A 17981-nucleotide genomic window follows, 5' to 3' on the forward strand; every position below is an offset into this window, starting at 1 on the left:
TCAATGACCAAACAGACAAAAATTGCACACTCAGATGAAGACATTAAATTCAGCATGCGCCGGGTATCGACATTCCTTGGATGCTCAAGTTTTGTCTCACCAACACCCAAGCTGCTTCCCTGAATGAGCCCCGAGTCCTGAGAGACATGAACTGATTGGCGCTTCGCAATGTTCCACGCCCCTCCACTGATTGCAACATTCCCCGTGCAGTGGCGCTCGGCTTGGCCAAATCTCGAACATAAATCAGACATCTGGACCTTGCGGCGTCTGGGGCCTTCTCAACTCGGCTCTGGCCATCAGCTCCGTGACCCAGTTTGTCATCGTCAAACTGACAGAAGTGGGTTATTCCCGGACAACACCTCGACAATCGCGGGAGTGGCAGAACCACAACTGAAGCATCTGGGCAAGAAGCCATCGCCATCGCCATCGCCATTGCAACGGCGGCGCTGCCCTGGTTTGCCCTATTTCGACCACACCAGACATCTTGCCCTCCCTCGCTCGTTGGGTCAGACGCAGCGTGTTGACGCCCATGGTCGTATTGCCACCAACACAGGCGCCAAGACCCTAGACGCATTGGAGAGCGAGGCGGGCACAATTCAATCTGCCCGACCCGTCCGTCCACCTTCCGCTTTGACGACGGAGTTTGACAAAGAGACACCCATCTACAGAGCAAACATTGTTGAATTGGAGGCGCACGACTTGCCTCTTCCATCTACGTCGTTTCTCAGCATACTTCTTCTGAATGCTCTTACTCCGGGCGGCTGGAACGTCCCGCATTTAACTTTGCGCGGCCGACCGATTGAAACCAACGACCGGTATGGGTTGGGCATACTGGGTCTTCGCAACCGACTTATCCGCGAGCTTCAACTGTTGACTAACCGCCCGACAAACGGTGCTTTCGCTCTATTCGCAGAGACAGAGTCGTTACCAATTCCAACTTGACCAAGAACCATTGTATTCTCTACCAGGTACCTGGGTGTAGAACGAAGAAAGCACGGGCGGTCGGCTCCTCAGCAGGAGGAGAAGGGCGAGCGACGGAGCACGTGTCTGGGAAATCCGCAACCATGACGAGCACATATGTTTCCAACAACGCGACGTCGTCGTTGACCTCGGTATCCGTGACGCCAACGCCAGCACCAACATCAACTGAGTCACAGAGTGTGCTTACAACGTGGCCATCAACGACGTATACCGTCCCATTGACATCATGGGGGAACACACCGAATGGGTTCTCCGACTTCAACCTAGGAGATAAAATCTTGCAGCTCGTCACTAGTGGTTCCAATGGCGAGAGAATTGTCCGTGGCTTCCTAATGGGTGTGGCACTTGGTATCATTCTGGGCGGAGCTCTCTGCTGCTGGGTTCCGTGTTTTGGGCGAGCCAGACAAGAGCGGCGAGCAAGGAGGAGACAGCAAAGAGAGCAGGCTGAACAACAAGCTAGAGAGCAGGAACAACAGCAACATGTTCCCCGGACAGGACAAGAGATTGCCACAGAGCCCGTCGAGGGTCAGCAAGGGCCGCCAGAAAGTCAGCCCAACAACAATAGCAATATCAGCAACAACAATAGCAATATCAGCAACAACAACACACCGGCTATGGAGAGAAGTTATGTACGTCTGCGGTGGGATCGAATGCGACGGCGGCATCGATAATTGAATATACAGGCCGCAAGTACTTCTTATGGGTGGATAATAGATACCATAGGTGGAACACTATTATGTGGATATGTTTTATGATGACTATATATGTTTTCCTACATATTCGAAGGATCAAGGGCAACGGTTGGACAAATGGCGTTTTGGGTTTTGGACATGGTATGTACTAGGGACGGGGATATGGCATCTCATGATTTTGTGGCGCTTATTCATAGCAGCGGAGCGTAGTAAAAGACCTCGTATAAGAGTTTAACGCGATGATTTTATCAACGATGAATGATGCGCGTCGTCAATGCTTCCGAGGGCTGAGCAAGTGGTTTTTGCGATAGAGCTTGGCTGATGTGCCTGTTGCTCACTAGAGTGGCATTGGACAGACAACCTGTGGCGTGAAAGTGCCTCCAATGGCTATTCCAATCGCAGTCTCGAAGTGCATGTCCCCGAAATGCAGCAAGCTAGCAATATCGAGACCAGAGCGCTGCCTGGATGATGCGATAAAGAATGATATTGATTTCTCGAACATCACAGCCCGACAGCCGCATGCCACAGAACCCGCTTCAGCCTCAAGTGCCACGCATGGTGGATTCGTCAGGACGGTCGATCCCATCCATCTTACCATTTGGCATCTTGTATGCATTGGCCACCTCTGAGCCACCATAGAGGATTTACTAACAAATCCGCACACATCTCTGCATCAGTGTCGCTGCACAGCCTCTGAATCCGAAGCACAGTGGTGAGCCATGGACGAAGGCGCTGGTGGCGCAGCACGGAGCTCATGACGTACCTCGGGCCACCTGTGCCAAGGGCAGTGAATAGCACCTCGAGCTGGGGCAGGTGCCGCCACCAAATGGCTGGGGTCTGGGCTGCCTGACATCCCTCACTGAGTCCACTGAGGGGTGGACATGGCTGCGCGTCAATCAAAACGGAACGACGACGATGCACAGCAATCCCTGTCGATTGCTTGCACAAGTGGTGTTTCTATCTTTGTCATCGGGAGCTTGTTCTCCATGATTTCACACGACTTTCTTTTTCTTCTCTTGACACCTTCAAGTGGTTGTGATATTGTTCGGACCTGAACTGGACTGTACATTCATTCTATGATTTAACCGCTGGACGCAGCAACACCATTTATTGGAGAATTCGGGTTGTACAAGATCCAGCCTCACTTTGACTACCCCTCGCCCGAGCTCTCCATCTCAACAACACGCAGCGACGAGGTTTGCCGCAAAAGATTCTCACAGGCACGGCACTTTTTGATACCGGTTGACCCCATAGAGCCAGCCAGCAAGCGACACAATGCTCGACGATAACCTCCCCACCTACCGACTTCAACAATCGTCCGACAACCCCCAAAACACCCTTCTCTACTTCACACACAACGGATCCGAGCCATCGCCTGAATACCTCATCAAGCGCCCAAAGCCATCCGAGTCAAGAAACCAATATGCGCTCGGCCTCCTCGACGTGAACTATGCATCTGTTATATATGCAGAAGTGCTGATCAAACCCGAATGGACTCAGCCTAGCCTGTCGGCGGCAGAGCTGCGAGCGCAGCATGGGGTGTCGACGCCTGTGCCGCTTCTGCCCGAAGCTTTCAACGTGCTTCTGTATAACCCTGACCAGTCCATTACCGTGAAGCGCAACCATGGAAGTTGGAACAAGTCCGATACGTGGGATTTTGAAGTCCCCGAGCGCAGTTTCAAGCTTCCCAGCTCGAGCCAGATTGATAAGGATAGCACACCGGCTATATCGGAACTGGCGCCCAAGGTGGTATTTCGATGGAAGAAGGATGGCCGCCTTAGCAAAGATATGATCTGTTACATGTCTGGACGGAGCGTGGGAGGCAAGAAGAGCAAGGAGCCCGACATTACCGTTGCTCTCTTCCGCGCCGGGAAAAATGAGAGTGCCGTGACGATATATGAGCCGAATATGGCTCGTGTGGAGGTTGAAGATCGCAAGGGGCTTGAAGTGGCCTTGATACTAAGCGCCGAGGTCGTTCGCGACTTGTACCTCACTCCACGATACGATCCGTTCAACACAGCGGGAAGCTCGGGGCCGTGCTCGTCAAACACATCAAAGCCATCTGGACCAGCACAAGCGCAGTCAATACCCATGGCATCGGGTGCTCTCGGTCTCGGAATCTCTCCCGGCCCAACCCCTTCCGCCCCTGTTCAACAATCGAGTATTGACGCTGAGACAAAGCGTCTCCAAGCCATGGTTGAAGAAGAAAAGCGACAGTCCCGGGAACGCGAGAAGCGAGACCAAGAGGAGCAGAAGGGGATCCGCAAAATGTTGGAACAGGAGGAGAATGAACGCCGTAGACGCGAGGCTGAAATCGACAAAGAAACCGAGCGGCTGCGCAGACAATATGGAGTTCAGGCACCACCAAGCGGATCACCCCCGACGGCCACGCCAGCACTTCCTCCTCGACCAGGTCAGAATCAGTACTATGCGTCTGGAGGCCTCGGCTGGGGACAACAACAACAACCCCCGATGCCGCCGCGCCCAAACAGCGTGGGACCTCCACCGCAACAAGACTACTCAAATAACGGTGGCAAGAAGAAGCATTCGGGTCCGCTGGGCGGATTGTTAGGTCCGTATAGTGGGCCGTCGGGAGCGAGCGTCAGTGGTTTCTTCCATAGGTCCGAGGAGGATAAGCGAAAAAAGGTGGAAAAGAAGAGAAGCGTGCATTTCTGAGGGACAAGCTGGTTTGGTTTGACGTGATATGTTTGCATAGCTACCGGCGTTTTGGCATCTTGATGGGGATACCTTTGTGTTGGATATTTCAGGCGATTTCGTATGTAGGATTTGAATAAATTCAATCGTTTGTCTCTTCAAACCATGTCCTTGGCAATGTCGCTTGATACGGTGTTTGCCCTTGCGAGGTGTCGATTTAGTAGATGAGACTGGTGCTTCATCCCATCTCCAAGCTCAGCGCGTCGCTCAGACGGTACATTCCTCTCAAAGCCATACAAGCTCGATCTTTTATCCCAAAAGGTCCCTTTATCGATTTTCTGTCCCATCTCATAACTCCCACTCACACCCTCAAGTTGTTCGTCGCAACCCTCTCCCGCGGCATCGTCTCCCTCGTCCCATCTCCGGCATTCTTCTTCCGCTGCACCTTTCCCCAGTCCTGCATCTCAATCACAACAACCTTGCGCGGCGACGACGGCGCCTGCCGTACCCGCACGAACGTGAGGTCGCCGGAGAACATTTTGTTGTGTTTGTGCGGGGAGAAGCTGGGTTGATGCTGTTTGGAGTGTGTGCTATGGGCATTGGGGATCGTGGTGGTGAATAGCGCGCCACTTTGGGGCTTGGCTATTCACGTTTATTCATGGCGTTGGCGTTGTTGCACTGAATGACGGAGTCTCTTTGATGGTTTTGTTGAATATTTTCTTTAAGGTGCTTTCAGGGTAGATTGATTTTATCGTCAGGCGGTTCTTTGCGGAGGAGAGTGTTCAGGATGGAACTTGGGTGATGGTTACTTGTTTTCTGAGATGCGGCTATTTGAGCCTTATGTAGTGATATCAGGCTATTTGGGAGGATTTCACGTTGGACAGGATTGTCAAAGGATCTAGTTTGCTCGTTATGTTAGGCAGATGAGCACAAGATCCGGGTGCAAACCAGGCCATCGTCTGATACTTCCACTGCACGCAGCTCTATTGAAGACAACATTGAAGTTTGTAAATCAACACCGCAAACATACGATCCACCCAACTGTGCACTGATGCGAGGGAGAAGCTCTTCGTCGCATTCTAAGTTGCTAGTGCTTCCTTCTGTTGGGGCCAAGCATGCACCTATCTTGGGTTGCATGTGTCAAAGTGCGTCGTGCATGATGCGCTGCGCTGTCGACAATGCCGTCTTATGTGATATTACAGTCTATCTCGGGATGCTGATGGAGCCAGCTTGGTGAGAATACATGTCTGAATAGCCATCCAAGACTCGTAAATCACAGAATATTGTATATTATAAATGTATTTATTTCACTGTTTATATATAGCACATAAATTTCAGCCTCGACAGTCTGATCCGTCTGTGTAGACAAGATGACATGACGCCGTGACGGCTCATTCTGTATCTCCAAACGCCCATGGATATGCATGACTTCTCTGCGTTGTCGTTGTCGTACACCCTCCGCCTACAAGTACCCCTGGTCTCGGTGCGCCACCCTTCATTATCATTGACTGTCCGCAGTCATTTGCTCTTGACCTTTTCCAACCGCAAATCATTAATCACCATGTATCTGCTGAACGCAATGTAAAAGTACCTGAACCATACCATCTGGCTCTTGTGCGCCTGTGTCATGGCACCCATGGCCGTGGGCAGGCCTCCCTCTCCGATGAGCTGGCTCATAAACACGAGGCCGCCTGGGTGTGCTTTGTCCTCGTGCCGCACGCCAATAGCCCATGAAGCCATGGTCGCAAATACGTCGAGAAATGCCGAGTACTTTCGCACGACGTTGACGGTGCTCAGCGTGTAGAGGTCGACCGGGCATGTCCAGCCAGACTTGCCCCGCATGAGACCGGCCACGAATGCACGGGCGCCGTGATAAAGAGATATATGGTTTGGGTGCGACGACACGCCGCTGCCGTCAAAGGTGATTAGTACGTCGATGTTGGCGGTTGGTTTGGCGGAGTCGTCGCTTCGTTGTCTGCCGAGCTGCGGCGCAAAGGCGCTGCAGAGGAGAGTCGCGATTCGGTTTTCGTCCCATTTCGTGGTCATGGAGTCGGGGAAGTCAGTGCTGAATTAGAGAAAGGCAAACAGGCGTTAGCAAATAAAAGTCATCCGGAAGGTATACTGCGCAGCCCACACTGCAGAGGTGCAATTTGACAAGTGGGAAGCCAATGCGACGTACGGGTTGTCCACCACAAACACATCATCCTCGTCCCTCAAGCCCAAGTGCATGCCGCTCTTTACGAGCTCCTTCTTTCTCGTCTCTCCAAGCCCGTCCGCATTACCTAGAAGAAGTGGAAAATAAAACATTAGCTGAAAGTTTCTTTCACGTGCGCAACGCCCAGCCTACGTTGAGCATGCTGGCTTGCTTAGCCTCGAGCCATTGGCTTTCAAGAACCACAGGGACATTTCATACCGGTGCTCAAACACAAGATCTTAACGTGGTTGCCGGTTTCAGGTCGCGTCAAAGCCAGTACCGTCGGAGCAAAGAACATGGCCTCGTCATCGGGGTGAGCAATGAGCAAGCAGATGCGCTTGTTGTTGAGAGCCGGGAATCGCGACTGAACCACGCTGACGGTGTACATGTACAAAACGGGAACCACCACCACCAGGGTCGCCAGAAGACCGAGCACAGGGTCCATGTTGGCGGCGAAGGGCTGGTGGTGATTGTAGGAAGTTGTTGAGAGAAGTTGCCCAAAAAAAAAAAAAAAAGACACGGGTCGAGAATCGAGAAGAACCAAGGGACGCAAGAGAGCTCGGAGGGGTTACCGCCACTTTGCGACGTGCAGGAAGCTTGGCTGGTGGCAGTTCCCAACCAGACAGACCAAAGAACAAAAAAAGGGTGGTGGTGTGTCTGATCCAATTGGATCAATTGAAGACGACACACCAGTCGTGAAGACAAAGATATATCTGGGAAGCGATATCTAAAACCGCAACGAACAACCCTTTTCGCAGAGGACGATGGTATGGATGTGGGAATGGGCAAACGTGGCCGCAAATGCCACCTTGCGATTTTGATAAGTCTGGTCTTTGTCGACAATGCCGGTCAAGTCCCTGGTCTCTTTTCCCTCGTCCGCCAGCCTTGGCCGCTCGACCCCTGGCTCGTTGAGCAATGTCTGGCTTGAACTGTGCTTCACGGAGCTACTGAGTCTGGTGCATTGGAGATGATTCTGCGTGCTAGCCGTTTTGGACCAGGAGCTTTTTGTCTGGGGAATTAGGGGACCACCAGGGGCGAGGCGTCTAATTTGGTGTTATTATGGATGGATGGATCGTCACGGTCGAGCCGACGAGAGACTAAAGGGTACAGGGGAGAGGTTTAAATTGGCTGCGGTTTGTGTCTCAATGCGCCAGCCGCTTCAAGTGAACGGATGCCATTCGTTTGGGTTACATCTACAAATAGCGGGAAGACCCTGCGTTGAATGAATTGAGCATCATCTGATGTTGTTGGGCACGTTATTGAGTGTTGGTTGGTGCCGGAAACTTCAAAGCTTCGACGCTGTTTTTAGCTGAAGAGTCAATAGACTTGCACAATGTTGGGCTTCATCCTTCCACATTGTCTTCCTTGCAGCTGCCATCCTCGCTTCACTTGCATGAACCAAACAGGCACACATGCAAAGATGCTGGGGCGCATTCTAAAGGCAACCTGGCCTTTATCAGCACGATTCGATGCTGAACAGACGATGCCCCTGAAATGCCCAGCTTTGTGGATGAACCAACTTGACCCTGGTCCTGGGCCATCCGTCTGGCCTAGTGGCAGACATCAATATGGATATTGGTGGCCGCATCTGGACTGTCCGCTGATGTCATTTGCTGGCCGGGCACTGGGTCTTTTACAGGGCACGGGGCGTGGTTGCAGCTCCTGTCGGCCTACCAAGCTCAAGCTCTCATTCGACCAGACACGACAATCTGCACACGTCAACCGTTTACCGAGAGCCTCAAACTAGCTCCGTCATTTTAGGCTCGTCCATGCTACATCGTCACGAGACCATCTTCAATTAATTGAAGTATTCCACCGACTTTTCATGCTGTTTATCGGCCAATCGAGTCGATCGGCCTTTCTTAACCCAATTGACCAAAATATACAGACCACTTAGTACCATCATGGTACAGACACGCAGAGAACGGCAAGGCGCCAACATCAAGCTTCGCCAACCCGATCGATCCGGCCCATCAGAAAAGACCTTGCTAGACTTTGCCGACGAGCGAAAACTATTCCAACAGGCCCAACAACGCGAGAAAGAGCTGGCAAAGAAGAAGCCCAGCGCAGCTCAAAATGACGACGAGGGCGAGGACGAGGACGAGGACGATGACGACGGCGAAGTCCCCATGCTATCTCCTGGCGCAGAGCGAGTTCTGGAGGCTGCTTTGTGGACTGCTACCATTGCTATGCTCCATTTTACGTTTGACGTGCTGGTACAGAACCAATATGGCCGGGATATTAGTTGGCCAGAGGTCTGCATGAGGACCGGTCGAGCATGGCTAGGTACTGTCCCCTAACAACGGACCGCACCTGTCAGCTGGTACAGCACGTACTAACTCGATATTCCCAGTGTTTCTCTTCTTATTCTATTTTCTGCATCCTTTCGAGTCCAATGCTGTCTTTATACCCGGCTTACCCAGCCGATATCAGCCGCACCTGCGCCAGGCCGTTTTCTTCACAATGAGCGTTGCATCTGGGTGCTATCTCATCTACATTTCCAACACCTACGGTTACCTGGCTACAATGAAACAAGCGCCACCGTTGGGGTGCCTATGGCTTTGGGCAGTCGTGGAATTGGACCTCGTATGGGGCTGTGTTAGCCTGCTCATTGCGGCGGCTTTCCTCAAGCAGGGAGGCTACGAGATTAAATGAAGGACAACACCGGCTATGGTGAGATTTTCCAGATTAACTTGTTTTCACAAATGCAGTTTCAGGACCTAATGGCGCTATAGATATATGACTTCCTCCTTGCAGATTCGTCATCAGTCGCAAGCTCATCCATATGGACTGACTGCCGGTTCCTGACAAGAAGCTGTTGTAATAAATTTTCCAGACGACGGTAATCTTCTTTACGACCTTCGGCGACCCCATCCATCTTTCTGGAATTCTCGTCCGTCTTGAACTCCCCCCACTTCGTCCTCGCTTCCAGGTCGCTCAAGCGAGACGAAATCATGCTCATTTGGAGGAACTGTACCCGTGCAGTCAACGCTTCCCGCTGTCGCACCAGCTCCAAAGCCTTGGTTCGTACCGACATCCAAGCCATACCGACAGAGGTGCCACGCTTCCAACTTGGGACCAATGTCCACCGACCGTCCCGATCACTGGGACCTCGGGGACTACTAGCTTTAACCTCAACTTCTGCCACCAAATCGAGCAGTCGTTGCTCCAGATTAATCAAATCTTCCATAACGAAGGAATACATTTGATATTCCCGTTGGCGGGCGTTTACCATCCCATTGTGTGCATGCTGCGCTCCCAGAGTTCTCAAAAGGTCGCTGAGCCAGGTAGATTCAGTCTTGTACCACGACAGTGACGTTTTCACCCGAAAGTACTCATCATCGCTATTGCGAAGGTACGTGAGACGGGCATAAATAGCTGCTGCAATGGCAACAACAAAGGTCAATATGCCGACAATGTTGGACGTAACTGATAGTGGCGAGTCCTGTTGACCAGCCGAGTCCATCGTCGTTGTAACTCAGACTCCCTTTTTCCAGTGCGATGTTGATGGCTAGAATCGACTCATCGTAGTCTTGTCGCAATAGCCCGAAGTAGTCCTCAAATATGGCGGCAAACAGGATGGTTCATGTCATTGCGTGTAATTGAATCTTCGTTGCTGGTGATGCAGGTACAAAATGTCGTTGCTGGATCGATCGGGCGCATCAGCTGGGAAGATGAAGCCAATAAATCTGCCTATCACGTGATGTGATACTCTTTTCAGTTGACTTTTCGCGGTCAACGGCTGATATCATGATTGTCTTCGTGTTGATTGACGAATACGAATCGTTCTCAGCCTTTGCGGTGACATGTTTTATCGGGGGCTTAACTTGTCAAGTTGGTGTTAGTCGCACAAGGCACCAGACTTGTTCATTTGAATTTAGCCAAGACCGAATACAAGGAGCTTGTTGCTCCCCACAGCGGCTAGTCCCTCCCGCCTCACCACCTGCACCACCTGGACGATAGGCGGCACATGCATGCTCCATCACATGTGCACTCTGCTGAACTGACCTCCCACTGCATTCATCTTTGAAATTTCGAAATTCTTGCCACCAGTATACCCGGAGCACTACACCATGAAGCTCCTCACAAGGACCAAAAAACAAGTTACAGTGAGTTACCACCTAAGTCCCTGGTCACCGACCTACACTAATGACTACCAGAACCCACCCAACATTTACAAGACAATGATCCTTGGCACAGCCGGAAGTGGTGTCACAACCTTAACTCGAACATTCATATGGGAATGCTACTACGATGACCCGACCATTGAAGGTTCACCAGTCTACAATCACTTCAGCCATCTTGTCAACCACACTGACCACCAAGTAGACAGCTACCGCAAAAGAATATCAATTGACAACGAACAAGTGATTTTAGAAGTCCTAGATCTAGGAAGCTACACCCATGACGAAGCTGGAAGCGCTCTAAGAAAACTGTACATGAAAGACAGTGAGGGTTTCATGTTAGTATACTCGATTACGTCGCGAGAAAGCTTTCGGGGGCTAGATGCAATTAGGAGCGAGATTCTTGACGATAGAAACAGATCCGCGGTCCCTTTTGTTCTGGTTGCCAGTAAGTCGGATTTGGAGGAGCAGCGGGTAGTATCTCACCAGGGTATGTTTGTGAGGGAATGATGGGGATATTTTCGTGCTAATTTTCTGGAATAGAAGGCGAGGAGCTGGCGCTGTCGTGGGAGTGTCCTTACTTGACGACGAATGCGACCATATACGATGATGCTATACAGGGTCCTTTTGAACAAATGGTTCGAGAGATTCGCAAATCGAGAGAGGGCGCCAAGACGCCTCGCGTAGAGGAACGAGGTGACAGGCGAAAGACCAGGTCACTTGGTGATTGCATGATATTGTAGAGTGACATTCAATTCAATCTTGCGCGTGCCTTAAAGTCAATGTATGCCTATATAAATTCGCTATGCAAATGTATGCATGTATCATTCCGAGACGTCATCCTCATGCTCAGATCTCCTTCACCCCTACCCAACCAGACAGATGCCTTGTAACACTGCGACTGAAAATATGCTAGAAATATGATGAGACACCAGCCAAATCTATAAACAGTTGCAAAACCCTGGTCTCAATTACCCTTTTCTCTGAGGCTCTGCAAATCGAATACCTTTCCTTGCAGGTGGGACTCTTTCCGTTCCCTCGTCCTCCGAATCGCTATCTTCTTCTGCTGCGGGACCACCCATGCCTAATGCTGCCTGTCGTCGGCGTCTTTCTGCTGGAGTTTCACCAGTTTCATCGCCTTCTTTCTCCTCACTACTAGCCTGGCTGGCAAGAACTGCCAGGCGGCGTCTGCGCTCCACCGCCGTTTCGCCCTGTTCCTCGGATGGATGATCGCGTCGGCCGCGTGGTGGTTCAACAGATGAAGGTAGCTTTCGGGTTGGCGAGATGGAGACGGATCGTTTGCCCGCAGCCCGGCTGCTCTCTCCGTTGCTACTACTGCTGCCACTGCCACTGCCACTGCCACTCTCAGCATCATGCTCGCGAATTGTCGGAACAGGGCGCTGTGGTTGAGTTGGCTGGGTTTGGCCAGGTTTCACAGGGAGGTCTTGTCTGGCGATGGACTTGAGGGCATTCGAGGCATTGGAGTGATCGACAACTTCGTTGCGAGTGCCAGTGTCCAGCTTTTGGACTTCTCTGATAAAGTCTTCCTTGGTCATGCGTCTTCCTACACCGCCGATGGTGAACCTGATCTTCTTATCGTCGTCATCATCCTGCTGTTGTTGGGCTACACTCTTGCGCCTGGCTCCATCACCACGTTGACCAAAGCCTGTCCAGCCAGGCTTGAACTGAGGCTTGCTTGATGACTGCTGAACACCGGCTTGGCCCTCTTCCGCGGCAGAAGCTGTGTTCTTTTCGCCCTGGCGCGCGAGAGCACCCAAGCCGAGATATTTAAGGCTTGCGCCAAGAAGGTCGCTTTCTTGGCCGTCAGGCTTGGATGATGGCAGCTCATATGTTTTGACGACTTCGCCATCTTCGTCTTCAACGATGATCTGGAGGGCAAAATGTCAGTAATGAAACAAAATCACCAGTTTGCATTTGATGAGGGTGGACTAACCATGTTGCCGAATTGGTAGGCACGGGCTGGCTCATGTCGACGGTCGCTCTTGCCTTTGTCCTTACGCTTCTCTACCTCGGACGAATAATATTCGCTCATCTTGCGTCGCCAACCTCCACGTCTCCAGCCTGTCGACGATTCGGCCTCTGGCTTGGCACTGGCAGGCAGCGTCAATTTCTCGGGCTTGGCCTCTTCCGCTTGCTCCCCCTGAGGGCTCGGCTGCATATCGAGAACTTCGCCATCTTCGTTCTCAAACACCAGGTGACTACCTTCGTCATAAACATTGATCTGAGGAGACTGAACTTGGCCGGACTCGGCTTGCTCTTCGGCTGCACCGCGCTTTTCTTTGTCTTGCTCGTCGGAAATCATGGTCGAGTCGGTGGTTTCTCGAGTCGGCGGCGAAGGTTCCTTCTCTGATACATCATTTTGCGAGGGTCTGTTGGGGAAGATGGCTGACTGGCTAATCGGCCCACCAGGTCCAATTCCATCATCCCATTTTTTGTGCTTGCGTTTCCTGGAGACAAGTGAGGAGGTCCGACTACCAGGACGGCTGTGTCCGTCCTCATCCTTCTGTCGACGTAAGAAACCTGTTGGTGGGGCAAGAGTACCAGGTGGGAACTCCGGATCTTTGAGATCCTCAAGGGACGTTTCTGACATGGTCTTGGCCATGGACCTAGATTGAGAGGATATTCTAGGCAACCTATTCATCCATGATGGCCCATCTTCTGGGGCTGCGGTATAGGACATCGTCAGTGTCAGGGTGTTGATTCGTTTTCCCAAGGTGAAGACAGCTATCGACGACCCGTGGATGAGAATAGAGGAAATAACGAGGAACGTCACAATTGGCCAGACCAGGTATATGAGATCGAAGTGTGGTGCATTCGGCGGAGGGAGTTCTCCCAAAGGCACCGGCTCCTCATGCTCCAATTCTGCTCGTGCAAGAATGGCAACGAATATTGCGCCGACGCCTATGGGGCCAAAATGCCCGGCAAAGAGAGCTTCTCTCCAATTCTTGACGTCTGGTATGAATGGTTTGAGTGCCATCATAATGGGAATACGACGGAATAACAGCACAAAAATGGCAATGACCACAAGGCGCCACGCCACCATACCGAATCGACCGTCATTGTACTGCTCCCAGGGGATGATGGTGCCGAAATAAACAAAGTATGTCAAGTTGAGAAGCAAGTCAATAACGTTGGAAACGTGTGACTCCTCTGTCTTTTCGCCGAACCATCCGTCGTTGGAAAAGCCGACTCCAGCTGCAAAGCCAACCAGCAAATCGTCTACGCCGAGGATACTCCCCGAACCGGCGCAAAATAGGGCAACGACGAAGTAGAATACGAGGAAACTTTCACGATCGATCAAATCGTGAGATTCAGCGTACCTGATACCATGGCGGGCAATGTAACCGATGACGAAGCCGTAGATAGCGCCAAAGATGCACTCGTACAAGACCACATAGACGATAAAGTGAAAACTGACCTCTCCAGCACTTCTGTTGTACTGGATGAGATAGAGGGAGAGATAAATAAACGGGAAAGCCATGCCGTCGTTGCAACCAGACTCGGCGGAAAGAAGATCTCTCAAATGTTTGGGCACTCGCTTTGCGAACTTGCCTTTACCAACAACCGAAGAGGCCAAAACGGGGTCAGTGGCGGTTACGCATGCCGCAACTACTAGCGAATCGAGCCAAGTTAGAGCTGGTATCATCCACCAGACGAATAAACTTGTCAGAAGCCATCCCGCAGTCATGACCGGAACCAGGAGGAAGACAACAGATTTCCAGTGCCTTTCCATGTAAAACTTGGGCAATTCGACACCGACGGCGAAACATTGGACGACAAGGACAATGCGAGAAAACTCGACGGTGACGATATCGGTATTGCCCCATGAATTTGGGTCGATAAGATTGGCGGCATGCGGTCCGAAGATGACGCCGCAGAGGGTAGCGACGGTAGCTTCACCAATGTACATACGCTCCTTGATAAAGGAGGAACAGAGCATGAACAAGGTGGTGAAGCCACCGAGAATGATGTACACCAAGTGAGGCTTGGTGATGTCAAGATGATCCCAAGCCATCTTGCCTGTGGGTTTGCACAGCTAACGCGGTGCCGGAGTTGTTGTTGTTGTAGTTGCTATCGGTGTTCTTCGAGTCGTCAACGACGAATCCCTGAACTTGGGTGTTGAAGTCACGTCCACGGGCCGCGAGTGAAGCGCACAAAGTGCCGCCGATTATTCGTCGCGGGAGTCGGCCTGGAGTTGTTGTTGACTCGGCGCCGGCCAATCGATCTCGAGCCGAACAAGACAACGGTGGGATACATCCAGATCGACGTCGGTCAAAATGAAACAGGAAAACAGCGTGCGCTTCGCTCAACAATATGCTCAAACGCGGGCTCGCAAATTCGATGCAAGTGTCGGCTTCGTTACTTGGAATTGCTGTGCAACTGAGATTGCAATCCCGGGAGTTGTGGTGATTGTTGAAGGAGTGCACGGGTGTCGCGGAATTGAGATGAAAATATGTTCAAACTCGATGCGGAAAATGTCGTCACTCTTCAGGCAAGACGGACAGAGACGGGGCCGGGGGACGGAGCCGCCGATTTGATACCGACCACAGAAGATGCAGAAATAAAAACAAAGACGACAAACCAGCGGGGCAAGTCTCAGTCTGACAAACCGGAATGGACCAGTGGTCTCAATGGCTTCTCGATCTCAGCCAGTGTCTGAGTGATGCGGCTCTTTGCGAAGTAACGCAAGGGCAGGCACCACGGGTTCAGGTGAGACCGATTCACCCAATCCGTCAATGGATGGGGAAGGGAAAAAAGAGAAAGTAGGGAGAAGAAGCACGACCAGACGTGATGGCGACAGCGACAAGTTATTATGCATAGACTTTGAACCGGGACGACGGTGCTTCCAAGAAAGTTGTCGAGCCAAGACTTTGGGATCCATTAGATCCGGGATGTAAATTGGACGGCGCGAATCGGAGTGGATAGATAACAGAGTTAGCCAGCCTGACCGACGCCAAAAGCTATTATGGTGCCGTTGGCGCTGACCCAGGAAAGGTTATGAGAAGCATGGGGGACACAATTTGGGGACCACAGAGTGGAGACGCATGGCGCACGTATGCAAAGTTGTCAAATGGATGGATGGATCAAAAGGAGATGGATGTTGTTGTGCGTCAGCATCGTGTTGCCCAACAGAGTGTGAATACTTGATGGGCAGGGCATGCAAGCAGGGTTCAGTTTTTCTTTTCCTTTTCCCTGGTTTCACGGGCCACTTGCTGATTTGAAGGAACAACTGATCCATGGGATACAGTACAATGGCTAAATTGGTGGTATATTCGCTCCCGCCTGGCTGGCTGGGAAAGTCAACCCTGAGACGCTCTTCCTGACTGGATGCCTTCATATCGGCATTCCGGCACGGAGCGGGCGGTTTACGGAATATTGACAGGCCAGCACCGGACACGACCAACGCAAGGAAAAAAGATTTATCATATTCATCTATCTTGACACAAATGGGAGGCAACTGCCGAGCATGTTCTCGCGGCCGACCGCCGGAGACCTCGTTTCAGCTTTTTGACATCTCACCAAAACCTTCCAGTAGGGACCTGCTGATGGCTCGTGGCGTCCATACACCCACGCTGCGGCTGATACTGGAAGCCGTGCCGTCCAACTCCAGCACTTGAGTAGCCAACCGGGGCAGATCCTCAGCTAGAACCCCCGACGCTTTTATGCTTAACCTTACTTTTGGATAACTTCTCCCCTGGAACCCTTCAAAATTCGAACGTGCCCGACAGCCACGACCGCCCGCTTTGGTGTGAGATAGCTTCCGGGTGTTTCCGACAATGTTGAATTTTTAGACGACGATGGCTGCTGGCAACGATTGTCGTTCAAGATCTGTCTGTATTGGTCCCCAGACCAGAGGAACATGCAAGCCTGAAAGAGAAACTCGACGATGAGTGGCGATTTGTGCCCACACTCCCCACTCGCGGCACGATGAGAGCAATTGGAACACGAGAAGCCGACCGTTGGGTCATCTCTGTGTTCCGGGAAAGTGTCTTGGCAAAAGGTGTTTCACGATTAAGCCAGTCATCGTCTTTGCAGCATTGTCTCACGTCGTGTGAGTCAGTTCTCACTGACGTGCTGCATTGATCCTCATCGATGGCCAAGAACATTTTACGAAAACTTTCAGCTCTCGAAGATGTTACTGTATACCTTTTGACACCAGACTCATCTTTGCGGCCGCTGTGAAGACTGCATATGATCCGCAAATCATCAACAGCAGAGTTACCTACCTAGGCATCCGGACAACTCTGTACTACACCCACCAATTGCAAAATGCCTGCAACCCGACGTCACCAACCAGTCGAGGGGCCTTTTACCTCCTCCCCGCATCGCAACCAGAATGCGGAGGCGGAACGAAGATCAATGGCTGGCTTCTGAACATACCGCACATTCAAACTCATCATACTCGTCCGTGCTGGTGCTGGAGAGCTGATTCGAAGATCATCCGCTAAGCAAGGTGTTTATCTCCTACCTTAGATGTCACGATCGGGTACAGATGCCTACTGCAGGAAAACAGGATTTCAAGACAAGGAGGCCATTTTGCACCGCGAATATATGCACGTACGCGGATAACTTGCCGTGGCAAGACCTTGGGCATGGTATTTACTGCACCAAACGGGTGTTCTTCCTTCTTTTGGTGAGTCAGCCAGCCAGCTCGTGCATTGGTACCTACAGTACCTAGCGGTGAGGAAGCACGTGCAGCATACGGCTGGGATCATACCAGAACGGTAACAAAACGAATGACGGCCAATATGACCATTGATGGAAGTGTATTGGGTAAATTACCACCGTTTGGTCTTTATAATCCTGCTGTCGTCTGTGCATGGGCCGGTAGCGGACCTGTGAGTCTGATCTGCTCAAACCGGAGCAAGTCGCCAAGATGGTGAAATGAGACTCCAAGGAAGGGACCAGCTACTCCCTAAGTACAATGGAAGGCCAAAAGTATTTAAACGAGTAAAAGATATCTCATATCGCGTTATACCCTGCCATATACAAAGATGTTTTAGTGTATATTTAAAGACGTGGGCAAGTATTCCTTACCACATGCTATGGGCAATAAGCACGGCTGCCAGCAAGATTTAGTCTCTTGTAAAGGTTATTCAGCTTGACAATACATTGGGCTGACACAAAAACAAAATGTAGTTTTAGCCAATATTTGCACAAAAAAAACATGTAGACATGCTTGAATCGATGGTCTTTTGACATGGCTATGGACATAATAATACATTACATACTTTGACAAGTGTTACCACCTCCTATAAACTTATACATTATTCCATGTCTTTGTGCACCCAGTTTCCCAATGTTAGGCATTCC

At 51.3% G+C, this 17981-nt stretch overlaps 8 protein-coding genes across 8 annotated transcripts; 5 read left to right on the forward strand and 3 right to left on the reverse strand.

The window, feature by feature from the left end:
* Positions 1-168: 168 nt before the first annotated feature.
* Positions 169-942, forward strand: VFPPC_08269 (hypothetical protein; the record flags this gene model as incomplete). Its single annotated transcript, XM_018287004.1, has 1 exon — positions 169-942. The coding sequence occupies one exon, from the start codon at positions 169-171 to the stop codon at positions 940-942; it is 774 nt and encodes a 257-aa protein (XP_018143835.1).
* Positions 943-1064: 122 nt separating this feature from the next.
* Positions 1065-1652, forward strand: VFPPC_16061 (FAM176 family domain-containing protein; the record flags this gene model as incomplete). Its single annotated transcript, XM_018293814.1, has 1 exon — positions 1065-1652. One exon carries the CDS (start codon positions 1065-1067, stop codon positions 1650-1652), a length of 588 nt encoding a protein of 195 aa, XP_018143836.1.
* A 1296-nt stretch (positions 1653-2948) lies between these two features.
* On the forward strand, positions 2949-4349 carry VFPPC_08270 (hypothetical protein; the record flags this gene model as incomplete). The annotated part of the gene is made up of 1 exon (XM_018287005.1): positions 2949-4349. One exon carries the CDS (start codon positions 2949-2951, stop codon positions 4347-4349), a length of 1401 nt encoding a protein of 466 aa, XP_018143837.1.
* Positions 4350-5846: 1497 nt separating this feature from the next.
* Positions 5847-6967, reverse strand: VFPPC_08272 (N-acetylglucosaminyl-phosphatidylinositol de-N-acetylase; the record flags this gene model as incomplete). Its single annotated transcript, XM_018287006.1, has 3 exons — positions 5847-6393; positions 6508-6610; positions 6742-6967. The coding sequence occupies 3 exons, from the start codon at positions 6965-6967 to the stop codon at positions 5847-5849; spliced, it is 876 nt and encodes a 291-aa protein (XP_018143839.1).
* A 1459-nt stretch (positions 6968-8426) lies between these two features.
* On the forward strand, positions 8427-9177 carry VFPPC_14376 (deacetylase-like protein; the record flags this gene model as incomplete). Its single annotated transcript, XM_018292145.1, has 2 exons — positions 8427-8808; positions 8876-9177. The coding sequence occupies 2 exons, from the start codon at positions 8427-8429 to the stop codon at positions 9175-9177; spliced, it is 684 nt and encodes a 227-aa protein (XP_018143840.1).
* Positions 9178-9235: 58 nt separating this feature from the next.
* Positions 9236-9988, reverse strand: VFPPC_14377 (hypothetical protein; the record flags this gene model as incomplete). The annotated part of the gene is made up of 1 exon (XM_018292146.1): positions 9236-9988. The coding sequence occupies one exon, from the start codon at positions 9986-9988 to the stop codon at positions 9236-9238; it is 753 nt and encodes a 250-aa protein (XP_018143841.1).
* Positions 9989-10595: 607 nt separating this feature from the next.
* Positions 10596-11389, forward strand: VFPPC_08273 (Ras family domain-containing protein; the record flags this gene model as incomplete). Its single annotated transcript, XM_018287007.1, has 3 exons — positions 10596-10631; positions 10683-11136; positions 11190-11389. The coding sequence occupies 3 exons, from the start codon at positions 10596-10598 to the stop codon at positions 11387-11389; spliced, it is 690 nt and encodes a 229-aa protein (XP_018143842.1).
* A 228-nt stretch (positions 11390-11617) lies between these two features.
* On the reverse strand, positions 11618-14682 carry VFPPC_08274 (Na(+)/H(+) antiporter; the record flags this gene model as incomplete). Its single annotated transcript, XM_018287008.1, has 2 exons — positions 11618-12535; positions 12601-14682. 2 exons carry the CDS (start codon positions 14680-14682, stop codon positions 11618-11620), a joined length of 3000 nt encoding a protein of 999 aa, XP_018143843.1.
* Between the last annotated feature and the right edge of the window lie 3299 nt (positions 14683-17981).

Source organism: Pochonia chlamydosporia, chromosome 4 (genome assembly GCF_001653235.2).
Source record: "Pochonia chlamydosporia 170 chromosome 4, whole genome shotgun sequence".
Taxonomy (NCBI): Eukaryota; Fungi; Ascomycota; class Sordariomycetes; order Hypocreales; family Clavicipitaceae; genus Pochonia; species Pochonia chlamydosporia.